We start from the raw sequence: 15,557 nt of genomic DNA, 5'->3' as shown, positions 1-15,557 counted from the left end.
TAAGGACAGGACGAGTCCCCATACTGGAGTGGCGTCCCCATACTGGAGTGGCGGGGGAATGGTGGTTTGTTCCAGGGCCCACCTCTGGTTCAGAACCAGCCGAACAGACCCACGAGGCTCTGGAGTTCCCCTCTGCTCCCCCTGCACACACGCTGGTCACCCCTCGCTCACAGACCACTGCACCCCACAACCAGGCTGGGGCTCTGAGCCTCCGCGTTAACGAGGCTCTGGCAGGCACTTGTTGCCCGAATTCCTAGGGCCCTGAACCTATAACCGCTGCCCCTAGCAAAGAGATGCGCCCTGGACCCCCTAATCGCTGCCCGGACCCCCCCAAACCCCTAACCATGGACCTGAGCCTGCGATCAATGCCCCAAGCATATACCTGTGACACGGGACTGGACCTCTCACCCCGGCTTTGATCCCCTAAGCGCGGCCTCAAGGCTCGAAACCTAGCCCCAAGCCCGTAGTCGGGGGGTCCCGATGCTGGGGGGATCCGGAGCGCACACTATCTGGGGACACGCTTTAACCACCGAGAGTTTACTTTTCTGGACTTCCCAGAGCCGCTGGCACGGGCGATCAGCCCCCGGGGCCTGGACAGAGGTTTGGGGCGGGGGAGCGTTAGGCCGACGCGCGCCAAGCGGGGTTGGCGGGCCAGCGGTGTGAGGCCGGCGGGGCGCAGAACGCCGCGCGCCGGGGCGGGTAAGGCCGGGAACGGCGGCACCCGAAGGCGCGAGACCCGCCGGAACGCGCCGGAGAGCGCAGGCGCACTGCAGCGGGCGCGGGCACGCTTGGCACGCAGGCGCCGTGAGGCGTGGGAGCGCGCGGCGCGGCCCCGAGGAGGGGGCGGGCGGCCTCCAGTGCGCAGGCGCAGGCGCGCGGCCGCTCCGGCGGTTGGGGAGGGTTCTTCCGGAAGGTTCGGGAGGCTTCTGGAAAAGGCGCCGCGCGCTGGGCGGGCCCGCCTCTATATAAGGACGGCGCGGGGGCGGCGCGCCAGTTGCCTCTGCGTCCCGGTGCTGCGTCGCTGCGGAGCCCGTGCTAGTCCTTCAGCCAAGGTGAGGGGAGGCGGTTGTAGGGGGACGCGGGGATGCAGGGGCGGGTGGGCGGCGGCGAGGGCAGCCCCCGGAGCCCCCTGAGGCCGGCGGGCCCGGGGCGGCCGTGATTAACCCGGCAGGCCTCGGGCCTGCGGCGGTCTCCCGTCCCCTCCCCCCTACCCACCCCCGCCGTCGGGAGCGAGTGGGCCCCGGGGCTCCGGGGTCGTGCGGGATGGTGGGGGCCGGGGTCTGCGGCCCCGGAGGGGGGGGGTCCCCGTGCCGCGGGTGGGGGCGCCTGGGCCGAGCGGCGGCCGTGCGGCCGGCGTGGGCGGCGGCGGTGGCGGCGGCGCCCGGCCCCCGGAATGAGGTCATCCTTTGTCAGCCGGCGCCTCCCGCGCGCCCCGGGCTCGGGAGCGGGAGCGAGACCGCGGCGGGGAGGGGTCCGGCCGGTGGCCTCACGGGCTCCGCGTTCCCCGGCAGATGCCCGAGGAGACCCAGGCCCAGGACCAGCCGATGGAGGAGGAGGAGGTGGAGACGTTCGCCTTCCAGGCGGAAATTGCCCAGTTGATGTCACTGATCATCAACACTTTTTACTCGAATAAAGAGATTTTCCTGAGGGAGCTGATTTCAAACTCGTCAGACGTAAGTCTCATTGCGGAGTGGGGTGTTTGTGTGAAAGGGCACTGTTTTAGGGGGGAAGTTGCGTGTCATCACGTGTCTTTTTTTACATAGGCCCTGGACAAGATCAGGTATGAGAGCTTGACCGATCCCAGTAAATTAGACTCGGGGAAAGAGCTGCACATTAATCTCATACCGAACAAGCAAGATCGAACCCTCACCATCGTGGACACCGGCATTGGGATGACCAAGGCCGATTTGATTAATAATCTGGGCACCATCGCCAAGTCCGGGACCAAAGCGTTCATGGAGGCTTTGCAGGCTGGCGCTGATATCTCCATGATTGGCCAGTTTGGTGTCGGCTTTTATTCAGCCTATTTGGTGGCTGAGAAAGTGACCGTCATCACCAAACATAATGATGATGAGCAGTATGCCTGGGAGTCTTCTGCAGGAGGGTCCTTCACAGTGAGGACTGACACAGGTAGGCACCCGAGAACAGGGTGGGGTGCTGTAGGCACTGGAGCCCCAAAGAAGGGGTGAAGTTTGTGTGTAGCGTTTAAAAACCTGTTTGCCTGGAGGGTGATAGCATGCACATGCACTTGTGGTTGGTTATCTTGGGCAAGGCCGTTAACTGCCCTCAGACTCTGCCCAGTTGTAGTAACCACAAGCTTCTGCTTCATAGACTTTTCGGATAACTGCCCTAGAGAGTGAAATAGTATTTTTTTTTTGCCTTGATCAGGCCATTGTGATTGAAATTGGCCTCAATCTCTGGACTTGCTTTTCAGGAGAACCGATGGGGCGTGGAACAAAGGTTATTCTGCATCTGAAAGAAGACCAGACTGAGTACCTGGAGGAGCGGAGAATAAAGGAGATTGTGAAGAAGCATTCTCAGTTCATTGGCTATCCCATCACTCTTTTTGTGAGTTTCCATGTATCCTGTATATGTAGGTTACTAAAGTGATTGAACTGAAATCCTGTTAGTCCTTAGTGCTTTTTATAAGAGATCCAAACTTGCACTGATTTTCTGGGCTGGTGGGTCGACTCCTGTCAAGGTTCCCAGGGCTGTTAATAGATCCTTCAGAAATTGGTGAGTAGCTTCCTGGCTACTAGTGTTTCTCAGGTGGTATTGGTGTAAGTGCTGCAGTCTCCTTTAGCTTTTTTTCCCCAGTTTTGTGATGGAGAGGTGACATGATTTGTCCTCCTTTGAAGGTGGAAAAGGAACGTGATAAAGAAGTTAGCGATGATGAAGCAGAAGAGAAGGAAGACAAAGAGGAAGAGAAGGAGAAAGAAGAGAAGGAGTCTGATGACAAGCCCGAGATAGAAGACGTTGGCTCAGATGAAGAGGAGGAAGAGAAGAAGGATGGGGACAAGAAGAAGAAGAAGAAGATCAAGGAGAAGTACATCGATCAAGAAGAGCTGAACAAGACGAAGCCTATCTGGACCAGAAACCCTGATGACATCACTAACGAGGAGTATGGAGAGTTCTACAAGAGCCTGACCAACGACTGGGAGGACCACTTGGCGGTCAAGGTGAGTGACTGCTAAGTGCTTGCTTCTCTGCAGATGTTGGAGGCTGCATTCTGTTCTCGATGCCCCATGCTTTGCCCAGAGTCATTGTTAGGTAACGCTATACGTGAAATTTTTTATTGCTTCAAGTTGTTTGCCCTGTGTTAATCTTGATTGTTTTATTATAGCATTTTTCAGTTGAAGGACAGTTGGAATTCAGAGCCCTTCTTTTTGTCCCAAGACGAGCTCCTTTTGACCTGTTTGAAAACAGAAAGAAGAAGAACAACATTAAGTTGTATGTTCGCAGAGTTTTCATCATGGATAACTGTGAGGAGCTAATCCCTGAATACCTGAGTAAGTATAGTCTGATATGAAGAACGGTCACTGTTACTAGTCTAAGAGATTAATCCTGTCAGCTCGTGGTTTTTAAACTAAACATGGGGAAAACCATTCATCTTTGATTTTTTGGGTTTACAGATTTGTCAGTTTTTGTCTTTGGAGTGACTGGCTGCATTTGGTCTGTTTCAGATTTCATTAGAGGTGTGGTGGATTCTGAGGATCTCCCTCTGAACATTTCCCGTGAGATGTTGCAACAAAGCAAAATTTTGAAAGTTATCAGGAAGAATTTGGTCAAAAAGTGCTTGGAACTCTTCACTGAACTGGCAGAAGATAAGGAGAACTACAAGAAGTTTTATGAGCAGTTCTCTAAAAATATTAAGGTTGGTTAGAAACACATTTAACTATTAAGAGTAGTAATCAAACTGATTTTCCTTTTGAAATAATTGAACACAGAGAAAGTCTTTCTAAAGCTAACATTGTCTTTCAGCTTGGAATACATGAAGATTCCCAAAATCGGAAGAAGCTTTCAGAGCTGTTGAGGTACTATACTTCTGCTTCTGGTGATGAGATGGTTTCTCTCAAGGACTATTGCACAAGAATGAAGGAAAACCAGAAACACATCTATTACATCACAGGTAACTTACAGGCAATAACTGTGACAGTCGATCTTTTTGTGGTCCCATAGGAACAGTTGCACGTGTTTTCTACCCGTGTGGTGGTACACATAATTTAGTAGGAGTTAATCTAACCAAAATAAATGAGACTGCTGTTAAAAGATATAAAACTTCTGTTTCTTAGGTGAGACAAAGGACCAGGTAGCCAACTCGGCCTTTGTGGAGCGTCTCCGGAAGCATGGCTTGGAAGTGATCTACATGATTGAGCCTATTGATGAGTACTGTGTGCAACAGCTGAAGGAGTTTGAGGGGAAGACCTTAGTGTCAGTCACCAAAGAGGGCCTGGAACTTCCAGAAGATGAGGAAGAGAAAAAGAAACAAGAAGAGAAAAAGACAAAGTTTGAAAACCTCTGCAAAATCATGAAGGACATTTTGGAGAAGAAAGTTGAAAAGGTGTGTAAATACTGTCTTTTTTCTTATATTTTCTGGTTACTAACCCTTCTTAGGGGTGTTAGGTGTCTTTTGAACAAGTCACATATACATAGTCCTTAACATCTTTAAAGACATTAGAACTTAAAAGGAACTCAAAGCTTCGGATTTGCAATAGTAGTTGCAAATAGTATTTCTGATTCATTAATACTCAAGTTCCTTAAATATTCAAGTAACCGTGGTGACAAGCACTGAGAATGGAACACCTCTGTGCCCAGTTATCGCTGCATACTTTTTTTTTTATGAAAGGTGGTCGTGTCCAACCGGCTGGTGACCTCCCCGTGCTGCATTGTCACAAGCACATATGGCTGGACAGCAAACATGGAGCGGATCATGAAGGCGCAAGCCCTGAGAGACAACTCGACAATGGGTTACATGGCAGCCAAGAAGCACCTGGAGATCAACCCCGACCATTCCATCATCGAGACCTTGAGGCAGAAGGCAGAGGCTGACAAGAATGACAAGTCTGTGAAGGATCTGGTCATCCTGTTGTACGAAACAGCTCTCCTGTCTTCTGGCTTCAGTCTGGAGGATCCCCAGACACACGCCAACAGGATCTACAGGATGATCAAACTTGGTCTTGGTAAGCCTTATGCAAGTACCATGTGTAATACCATTGGGGAAAAACCTAAACAGATGACTGTTGAAAAGGGTGAACTTTCAGCAATTTCAACAAAGTTGGGCGCTCTTGTTTTTCCATTTGCAAAACACTGAAGTCACATGAGTTAAAAGGGGGTAAATAAGCCCTTTTCTTCATGTCCCTTCTAATTCGCTCAGCCTTGAGAAGTGGGTATGATGAACCTGTAGTGTTGGACTAATTATGCGGCTTGAAGAAACTTAATCCATGTTTTTTATTTCCTTAAAGGTATTGACGAGGATGACCCCACTGCTGACGATAGCAGCGCTGCAGTCACTGAGGAAATGCCGCCCCTGGAAGGAGACGACGACACGTCCCGCATGGAGGAAGTAGACTGAGCGCTGCCGAGGCTCGCCTGGCGGTGTGTTCAACGCGCTGTCTCCGTTCCCTCCAATATGTTTTCGAGTATTTCTTTATTTTTGTTAACATTTAAAATCTGTATGGCATGACAACTGCATAAGGGGAGGATAAGATTTCTTTATACTAAGTGTGATACTGTGATACTTTTAGCACTAAAGCAGAGCTCGTTGTTTTTTCCTAGTTTCATGTTGGCTTATTTTAACAGATGGAAATAGTTAACCTTTGTTGTAAGGTGTGTGTAACCTCTGTTAACTTTGTGGTCTGAAGTGTTTAGCTATCAAGCGGATTCTTTAGTAGACCAAAATTTTCTGTCACTGAAGTGTTCTGAAGTATATACCTTGGTGTTTAAAAGAAACACTTATTACAGCAAGTTTTCATCTTCTGGGATATACTTTTTAAAACTTCCATCCCCTGTAGTTATGACTGCATGTGCCAGGCCTCTAGAAGTTAGTGTGTTAAGCTGAACCAACTTGATTGGAGTCACTGTCCATACATAGGGCTTGTTTTCCAAAGAAAAATATTGTTTAGAGTAGCAAAATTATAAGCCTGCCCAGGCATGTTGTAAAGCCGCTGGAAAGGTAACTTGGAGCAAGTTTTGTGAATGGAAATGTAGTGCTCAAGTCACATTCTGCTTCAAAAAGTTGTAACAAATACAGATGAATTAAAAGAAATAATGTGTGATGTCTTACTTGTGGGGGTGGTCCCAGAATGTAAAACATGAGGGGTGCGCCTCTTCCCTAGAGGAGAGTCAAGGGAGCAGGTGGTTGGTGTGGCCTCCCTAGAGCCTACTGCTGTGACCTTAGGGTGCTCAAGCCACATGTTTGGGGGTGAGCCTCTATACTTAAAAGACAGGAGAATGGAGCTTGCTGCTTTTGTGTCCATGTGTTAGACTTTATGATAACATCATTGTGCTTTAGGATTTCAGTGTCTGAGCTGCACTCTGATGGCATTGGTGAAACGGGGGATGTGTAATAACCGCCCTTTTACTGCCTTCCCCGTACGAACCACAGCTGCTGAACGCCTTCCCACCTGAAACCGTCCCTGCTGCTGGTTCTCTGGTTCTTCATTGAGCCTCGGGAAAGGCGTGTCCGGGAGGCTGCTGACAGCCATAAGCACACAGCAGTTGGAGAGGGCAGGGGTGAGCATTAGAGTACTTGGTGGGAGGTCTACCCAGGATTTGGACCTAGAGCCTGAGAGGGGCCTGGAGAGTCCACAGACTGGAAGGTCTGTCATGGATAGTAAGTGCTGGTGGGTAGTAAGTGCCTGGGTGGGTAAGCAATAATCTTTGATCCTTACCAATCTAATGCAGCAGCAGTTTTTAACTCCCCGGAGGGCTTCCCTGATAGTAAAGAATCTGCAACACGGGAGATCCTGGTTCAATTCCTGGGTCGGGAAGATCCGCTGGAGAAGGGACAGGCTACCCACTCCAGTATTCTTGGGCTTCCCTTGTGGCTCAGCTGGTCTGGTGCCAGTGGTCCTGCTGTTCAGGAATTAATAATTGAAGGACAAAAAGCAAGTTTTCTTATTTCCCACCTCTAGTAAGGAAACTAAGAATTCCATTCAAATTAAAAGTATCAGTCCTCTATAAAGTGTCTCCAGTGGAAAAAAAATGCCCACAGAGCATTTCCCCCCTGAATTATGGAAAGGCGTGTTTATGGCAGGCGTGTAATTGGAACTGCCCCCCAGCAAGCCCTGTGCTGGAGATGGACCACGGAGACCACAGGTGCCCACCCCTGGGGGTGAGAAGATGAGGTAAAGGACACAAACACCAGGCTGGTGCTGACCTTCAGTTGTCGGGGGGTCCCCAGCCTACTGCGGCCAAGTCCAGTGTTTCACACTAACGTAACTAGTCCCACGCTGACGAGTGTGCAGAGCGCTGGGAAGCAGAGGTGGGTATGGTGCAAGATGGGAATGTGCTCAGTTGCTAACTTGTGACTGATGGTGACCCCCACGGACTCTAGCCTGCTGGGCTCCTCTGTCCATGGGCAAGAGGACTGGAGTGGGGTGCCATTTCCTTCTCCGGGGGATCTTTCCTAACCAGGCATTGCTGCTCCTGCACTGACAGGCAGATAGTGTACCACTGACCACCAGAGTGGAAAAAGACTCAGGGATTATGTGGTTGTGAGAAATCTACAAAACCGGCACAAGGATTCATCAGCAGAGCGAAGTCCTAAGACAGGAGATCAATACATGAAACAACTTAAATTTTGTTAGCAGGAAAAAAAGTCATCAGTGTTTTAAAATGCCTGGAAAACAAAAACAACAAATTGTAATGGCATACTAAACAGGAATACATTTTACAAGAAGTTATGCAAGACCCTGCATCTGAGAGCTGGAAAGCAGAAATTAGAGACCAAGGTAAATGGAGAAAAGTGAGAGAAGCCAGACAAAAAAGAAACACTACCTCCTGTGAGATTTCATAGAATTTTAGGTAAGGCACAGCTATGGAGGCTCAGAGGTTAAAGTGCCTGCCTCCAATGCGGGAGACCTGAGTTCGATCCCTGGGTCGGGAAGATCCCCTGGAGAAGGAAATGGTAACCCACTCCAGTATTCTTGCCTGGAAAATCCCATGGATGGAGAAGCCTGGTAGGCTACAGTCCATGGGGTTGCAAAGAGTCAGACACGACTGAGCGACTTCACTTCACAGCTATGGAAAGCAGGGACCCTAGTGGGGACTGGACTGCAGGGGGTCCAGGAGGGAACTTGGGCCCTGAAACGTCACAGCTGCACAGCTGTGTGTGTTTATTAAAATTCCAGCTCAAAATACACAAAATGGGTGAATTTGAACCATGTTTTGTACATAAACAGCAAATGAAAACAAAGCAAAGCTATAGAAAGCAGAATATAGGGATTCAGAAGCGGGTCTGAGCAAGTCCTGCGCCTCGTTACTTCACTTGTAAATCAGCTAATAGAAATACTCAGGAGCCTGTTCTGGCGTTTTCTAGGTAGTGTGCTTAGCAGGTGCCTGGTGTTTAACTGGGGCTCACCACTCAGCCAGTCACCGTGCTTGGGCTCAGGTCCCCCCATACTTTCTGCAGTGTAACCTCCTGCAAGCCCCAACCCAGGCCTCACCCTTCTAGAATTTTACCTAGACTGCCGTGGCCTTGCTGTCTCCCGGTCCTCTGAACTCACTAGTTGCTATCAAGCACAGATTCCTCATGCTTTCATTGAACACCAGCGAAGGACCAGACCAACACACGAAAGATGCATCACCAGGGGGTTTCCCTGGTGGTCCAGCGGTAAAAAAATCCCCCTGCCAGTGCAGGGGACACGGGTTCAAATCCTGATCTGGGAAGATGCCGCGGAGCAGCTAAGCCCGTGTGCCAGAACTATTGAAGAGCCTGCGCCCTAGAGGCCCTGCTCTGCAACAAAAGGCGGCCCCGCAATGAGAACGCGCACGCACTGCAATGAAGAGCAGCCCCAGCTCACCGCAACTAGAGACAAACCTGCACAGCAGTGGAGACCCAGCATGGCCCCAAGTAAGTAATTTCAGAGAATAAAAAACTACAGAGAAACACTCATCACTGGGGAAGGCAGCCATGGCAGAGGTCACGGAGCCCCCGTTGTGGTTGGAAGTACAGGGGCTCAGCTGGGAGGGCAGGGAGGCAGGGGTGTGGGGAGGCTCCAAGGGGGTGGTGTGGGGGGGGTGTGCTCCAGGAAGAGGGTGACGGCTGGTAGAGGTGGGGGGCTTCCCAGTGTAACCAAGTCTGGAGAGCCTGGACGTGTTAGGTCTTGAGAAGGGACCCCTGAGCGTCTGAGTGATGAGAGAAAGCTAGAAGGTGAAACCTGCTCAGTGTGCCTTGAACAATCAGCCTTGGGCGTGGATTGGAGACTGTCCAGCCACTTAGATGATGGAAAGAGGGTCACCGTGGTCTGCCCTGGGGCTGCGTTTTCAGAATAGGGGGGCCCACCCCTTGGGAAACGTCCTCAATACCAGGAATACTTGAGTGGATTTGGTGTGACAAGTCAGCTGCGCCATCTCCGTGAAGTTGCCTTATCTTCGTACCCTACACATGGGAAAAACAGCACTGAGAAATCCAGGGCACTACCCCAGTGGCAATCCCACACTTCAGTCTGACGATCCTACCCTCTGTGATGGGGCTGAGGAAGAGCCACTAGGACCAGTCCTGGCTCTCCAACATAGATGTGTTTGGTAAGTATCTGTATCCAAAGTACTTCAGTGTTTGGCACATGGTACTCATATCTCTGTACAAATTCGTCTCAGACCTTCACAGTTTACAAACACTTTCACTTACAGTTTCTAGTTTCTTTGTTAACTTTTCTTTTGTAGACTTCTAAAGTGCACGCAGAAGTGGAGAGAGATGAGTAAGTGTTGACAAGGACACACAGTAACCGGAGCCCTCACACACCAATGATGGGGGTGTAAAGTCGTGCCATTTTGGAAAACCACCTGGCAGTTCCTGGAAAACTTAAACATAGAATTACCATGTGATCCAGCAATTCCACTCCTGGGTATGTACCCAGGAGAAATGAAAACATACGTCCACAAAAATACATACAGTCCTCCCAGGGTGTCTATTCCTCAGGGGCTTTGTTCCAGGACCTCCAAGGACACCAAAATCTGAGGATGCCCAAGTCTCTTATATGAAGAGAAGGGTGAAGTCAGCCCTCTGTGTCCTCAGGATATGTGTGCACACATTTTCATAGCAGCATTATCGATCCTAAAGGAAATCAACCATGAATATTCATTGGAAGGACTGCTGCTGAAGCTGAAGCTCCAGTACTTTGGCCACTTGATGCAAAGAGTGGACTCATGGGAAAAGACCTTGATGCTAGGGAAGACTGAAGGCAAAAGGAGAAGGGGGCGGCAAAGGATGAGATGGTTTGACAGCATCACCGGCTCAGTGGACATGAATCTAAGCAAACTGCAGGAGATGGTGAAGGTCAGGAGAGCCTGCAGTCCACGGAGTCGCAAAGAGACACAACTTAGCGACTGAACAACAACAATTATTCATAAAAGCCAAAAGGTGGAGACAAACCAAATGTCCATCAACTGATGAATGGAAAATAAATATTCCATGGCAGTGGAATATTATTGCCATAGAAAGGGATGAATACTGATTCGCACTATAATACGAGTGTACCTTGAAAACTATGCCAAGTGAGAGAAATCAGTCACAAAGGACCACAGTTTTATCCCATGATCTCACTCATACGAAATGTCCAGAGTAGCCAAATCCAGAGAGACAGGACATAGCTGCGTGGCTGGCCAGGGACCTTGGGGAAGAGACACAGAGAGTCGCCACTTAATGTCTATAGAGTTTCTTTTTGGGGTGTTTATAATGTTGAACCAGAGAAGGCAATGGCACCCCACTCCAGTGCTCTTGCCTGGAGAATCCCAGGGACGGGGGAGCCTCGTGGGCTGCCATCTACGGGGTCGCAGAGTCGGACACGACTGAAGCGCCTCAGCAGCAGCAGAGGAGCACAGTGTTGAACATAGACTGTGGCGGCTTTTCAGCACTGTGGAAGTAGTAAAAGTCGGTGAGCTGTGCACGTTCGAGAATTTTTGGCTGTGCAGGCTTTCCGTTGCGGTGCAGGGGCCTCGCTAGTCGGTGTGCAGGCTTAATTGCTCCCTGGCTCATGGGATCTTAGTTCTGCCACCAGGGGTCACACCTGCACCCCCTGCATTGGAAGGCAGATTCTTAACCCCTGGACCACCAGGGAAGCCCCAAACTGTACCCTTTAAATGAATGAATTGTATAGTATATATATGACTCTCTCAAGCTGTTACTGAAAAAATGTAGAAGGAGTTTGGTCCCTCAAAAAATTAAACAGTATATGGCCCAGCAATTCCACCTCTGGGTATATACTCAGAAATCAGTGTTCACAGCACTGTCATGATATTGGTCAGAAGGTACAAACAACCCAAACCCTCATCAGTGAACTGATGGATAAACACAGTGTGGCATATACACACAGTGAAATATTATTTGGCCTTAAAAGGAAGGATATTCCAGTACATGTTATGTCATGAATGAACCTTGAGGACAGTATGCTATGTGAAATGAACTAGACACAGAAGGACAAATTACTATATGATTCCACTTATTTTTAAAAATTTTTTGCCTGTGTTGCACAGTTCCCAGGATATCAGTTTCCTGACCAAATTGAACCCCAGGCCGCAACAGCCAAAGAGCGGAGTTGTAATCGCTGGATTAGCAGGGAATTGCCAAGTATGATTCCACATAATATGAGGTATCAAGAGGAGTCCAAGTCATCGACACACAGTACAAAGGTGGTTGCCAGGGGCTGGGGGAGGGGGAGTTGGTATTTAATGTGGACAGTTTCAGCTGGGGATGATGAAAAGTTCTGGCGATGGATGGTAGTGATTGGGTCACAGTGATGTAATTGTACTTGATTCCACTGACCTGTACACTTAAAAATGATTGTTGTTGTTGTTCAGTTGCTGAGTTGTGTCCGACTCTTTGTGACCCCATGGACTGTAGCACACCAGGCCTCTTTGTCCTTCACCATCTCTTGGTTTGCTCAAACTCATGTCTATTGAGTCGGTGATACCATCCAACCATCTCATCCTCTGTCGTCCCCTTCTCCTCCCGCCTTCAATCTTTCCCAGCATCAGGGTCTTTTCCAATGAGTCAGTTCTTGGAATCAAGTGGCCAAAGTATTGGAGTTTCAGCTTTAGCATCAGTCCTTCCAATGAATATTCAGGACTGATCTCCCTTAGGATGGACTGGTTGGATCTCCTTGCAGTCCAAGGGACTCTCAAGAGTCTTCTCCAACACCACAGTTCAAAAAGCATCAATTCTTCAGCGCCCAACCTTCTTTATGGTCCAACTCCCACATCCATTTAAAAATGATTAAAACAGTAACTTTCATGTCACGTCTATTTGCACACACAAAGCAGGGGGAACTGTTCTGTGAGCCGCTACAGTCCCATCAGCCAGCTTCAACAGTTACCGTCATGGATCTCACTTGAGTTCGAGATCTTCTTGTTTATCTATAATTTTACTGATTTATGACTGCTCTGGGTCTTCACTAGGCTTTTCTCTAGTTGCGGCGACTGGGGCTACTGTTCAGTGGCGTGGCAGTGGCTTCTGGTTTCAGAACACGGCTCCAGCGCACGCGGGCTTCGGTAGTTGTGGTGCGTGCGTTTAGTTGCTCCTCAGCATGTGGGACCCTCCCAGATCAGGGATCAGACCCGGGCCTCCTGTGCTGGCAGGTGGATTCTTTACCACTGAACCACCAGGGAAGCCCTGGAATCTTCTAAGGATCATTGTTCATCCCTTTGATAGATGAGGCCACTGCAGCTCCGAGTGGTCCTGGGTATGAGGGGGTGCCATGAAGGGACCGTGTCTGCCACTACTCACTCCTTAGTGGGTTGTCCACAGACCCTTGACTTTTTTCCCACACCAGCTTTCCATTCAATGACCCCATTCAAAGTGTGTGAGTGATGGCGCCTGATCTTCTCCCCTTGTCTGGCCTCAGTTTGCCCTGCATCCTCCCCCTTCTTTGACGTATTTCTCACAACTGTCCTGCAATGAAAAGTCTGCAGTCCATCTTCCTGCCTCTCCAGTGCCTGTTGGCCGTGAAGGTTAAGCGTGTATCCGGTTTGTCCACTGCCAGCCCAATGCACCGGATATTTATTTGTGGGCTGAATGAAGAACTGGGGCACACAACTGATCCTCCCCCCCTTCCTGTGGGGATGGCAAATTGTTAAAACAATTGTATAATCTGGGAAGATGTTCGTCCCTTTTCTAAGCCTTCAAGATCTTCTCGAACCTTTGAAAGTGTGATAACAGATTACTCTTCTATAGGAAGGAACATTCCAGGAAGCAGGGCTCTTTGTGAGTCATGGTGTATTAATAGCACCATCAAAGTCTGAACAAAGATCCTGTGACACTGTTTCGGCTCCGAGGAGCAGAGCGTATTTTCTCCCAAGTGTATGTGTCTGCTCAGAACATAATCACCTCCTTATGAAAGTACTTTAAAGCCTCGACACTTGGTCAGTGAAAGTTCTAGAACTTAAAATGTGGCCCCTAATGCACTGTTGTGTTTCTTCAATTCCAAGGTAAAAAATTAAAAAAGCTAACAAACCAGAGTGAAAAAATTGATGTCAGCTCTCCACCTTTTAAAAAGTTGCATGGATAGGGAATTCCCTGGCTGTCCAGTGTTAGGACGCTGTGCTCTCACAGCTGAGGGTGCCGGTTCAATCCCTGTTTGGAGAACTAAAAGATCCCACATCCCACAAGCAGCTAGGTGTGGCCAAAAAAAGGCTGGACGGTGAAGCCAATAAAACTTTTCCCCTTTGAACTCTATTCGTTGTGCATGGAACCCCATGAGCCCATGACTGTTCCCATCCGGCCAAATGGTCGACGCCAGTCAGTCCCCTCCACACTCCGTACAACCCGCTTCTGTCCCCTAGGCTTTCTGAAGCAGTTCCTGAATTTCACTGAATCATTTCATCTGTAAGTATTTCATCTTTTCCTTAACATTTCTTTGTAATTCAAACAGACTCAAGGTACTTGGCACTTGGTACTTGGTACCTGGCAATGAAAAATGCACAATTAAAAACCAGAGAGGATGGGACGCCCCTGGTATTGCGGTGGGTAAGAATCCACCTGCCAATGCAGGGGATATGGGCTTGCTCCCTGGTCGGGGAAGACTCCACATGCCATGGGGCAACTCAGCCCCGGGCTCCGTAACCGCTGAGCCCGTGCCCCACACCGAGAGACGCTGCGCAGTGAGCGCCGGCGCTCCGAGCGGGGTGGCAGCCCTGCTCGCCCCGGCTAGAGAAAAGCCTGCGCAGATGAGGACCCAGTGCCACCAGAAATAAAATAATAGTAAATAAAAATGAAAAATAAGACAGGATGATCATTTTTACCACCTGAATTTAACACCATCCTGGAGGTTTCAGCTAGGGCAGTTAGGCAAGATAAAAAGTACCCTGACTGACAGAAAAGAGAAAAAGTGGTCTCTCTCTGTTCATGACATGGTCTTCCACATGGAAACCTGTAAGGAACACACACACACAGACTGGACTATTACTCAGCTATAGAAAGAGCGAACACTGCCATTTGTGGCAATGCGGAATAGTATGCTTAATGAAATAGGTCAGAAAAACAGAGACAAATATCAATTATATGTGAAATCTAAAAAAATAATACTAATGAATGTATATACGAAACAAACAGATTCACAGGCATAGAAACCAAATTAGCAGTTACCAAAGGGCAGAGGGAAGGGGGAAGGATGAATGAGCAGTATGGGATTAACATATACAAACCACTATGTATAAAAGAGATAACCAAGAAGCATTTACTGTATAGCATGGGTAACTAAACCAGTTACCTTGTAAATAACCTACAATGGTATATAATCTGTAAAAATACTGAATCACTGTCACCAGAAATTAAAGACAACATTGTAAATCAACTATATTTTAATTTTGAATAATTAGTGACTGTGCAGCTAATATTATTTGTGGCATATTAATTTGGTAATTCCTTTCATCATTCATTGAAAAAATATACTTCTGAGCAGTTTTGCTGTGCATATAACCACCATCCCCAATAAAAAGAAATGCAAGAAGGCAAAGTGGTCGTTTGAGGAGGCTTTACACATAGCTGAGGAAAGAAGAGAAGTCAAAGGCAAGGGAGAAATTAAAAGTAAACCCAACTGAATGCAGAGTTCCAGAGAATAGCAAGGAGAGATAAGAAAGATTTCTTAAATGAACAATGCAAAGAAATAGAGAAAAACAATAGAATCGAGAAGACTACAGATCTCTTCCAGAAAATTGGAGATATCAAGGGAACATTTCATCCAAGGATGGACACTATAAAAGACAGAAATGGTGAGGATTAACAGAAGCAGAAGAGATTAAGAGGTGGCAATTATACACAGAATTATACCAAGAAACAAAATAAAAATCTTAATGATCCGGATAACCATGATGGTGTAGTCACTCACCTAGAGCTAGACATC

General features: G+C 48.5%; 1 protein-coding gene across 1 annotated transcript; it reads left to right on the top strand.

The window, feature by feature from the left end:
- On the top strand, positions 909-6,265 carry HSP90AA1 (heat shock protein 90 alpha family class A member 1). The gene is made up of 11 exons (XM_018066239.1): positions 909-1,052; positions 1,512-1,673; positions 1,764-2,130; positions 2,435-2,568; positions 2,859-3,179; positions 3,344-3,509; positions 3,684-3,874; positions 3,982-4,129; positions 4,293-4,561; positions 4,847-5,180; positions 5,463-6,265. The coding sequence occupies exons 2-11, from the start codon at positions 1,512-1,514 to the stop codon at positions 5,570-5,572; spliced, it is 2,202 nt and encodes a 733-aa protein (XP_017921728.1). The 5' UTR covers positions 909-1,052; the 3' UTR covers positions 5,573-6,265.

Source organism: Capra hircus, chromosome 21 (genome assembly GCF_001704415.2).
Source record: "Capra hircus breed San Clemente chromosome 21, ASM170441v1, whole genome shotgun sequence".
Lineage (NCBI taxonomy): Eukaryota > Metazoa > Chordata > Mammalia > Artiodactyla > Bovidae > Capra > Capra hircus.
This window is presented reverse-complemented; position numbering and strand designations above follow the sequence as displayed.

What these genes read in the sequence shown, in the direction of transcription:
- HSP90AA1 (XM_018066239.1), top strand. Translation starts at nt 1,512, where the DNA reads ATGCCCGAGGAGACCCAGGCCCAGGACCAGCCGATGGAGGAGGAGGAG. An exon ending in TGATTTCAAACTCGTCAGAC is followed by an intron (nt 1,674 to 1,763) that starts GTAAGTCTCATT and finishes TTTTTTACATAG; the next exon opens with GCCCTGGACAAGATCAGGTA. An exon ending in AGGACCACTTGGCGGTCAAG is followed by an intron (nt 3,180 to 3,343) that starts GTGAGTGACTGC and finishes GTTTTATTATAG; the next exon opens with CATTTTTCAGTTGAAGGACA.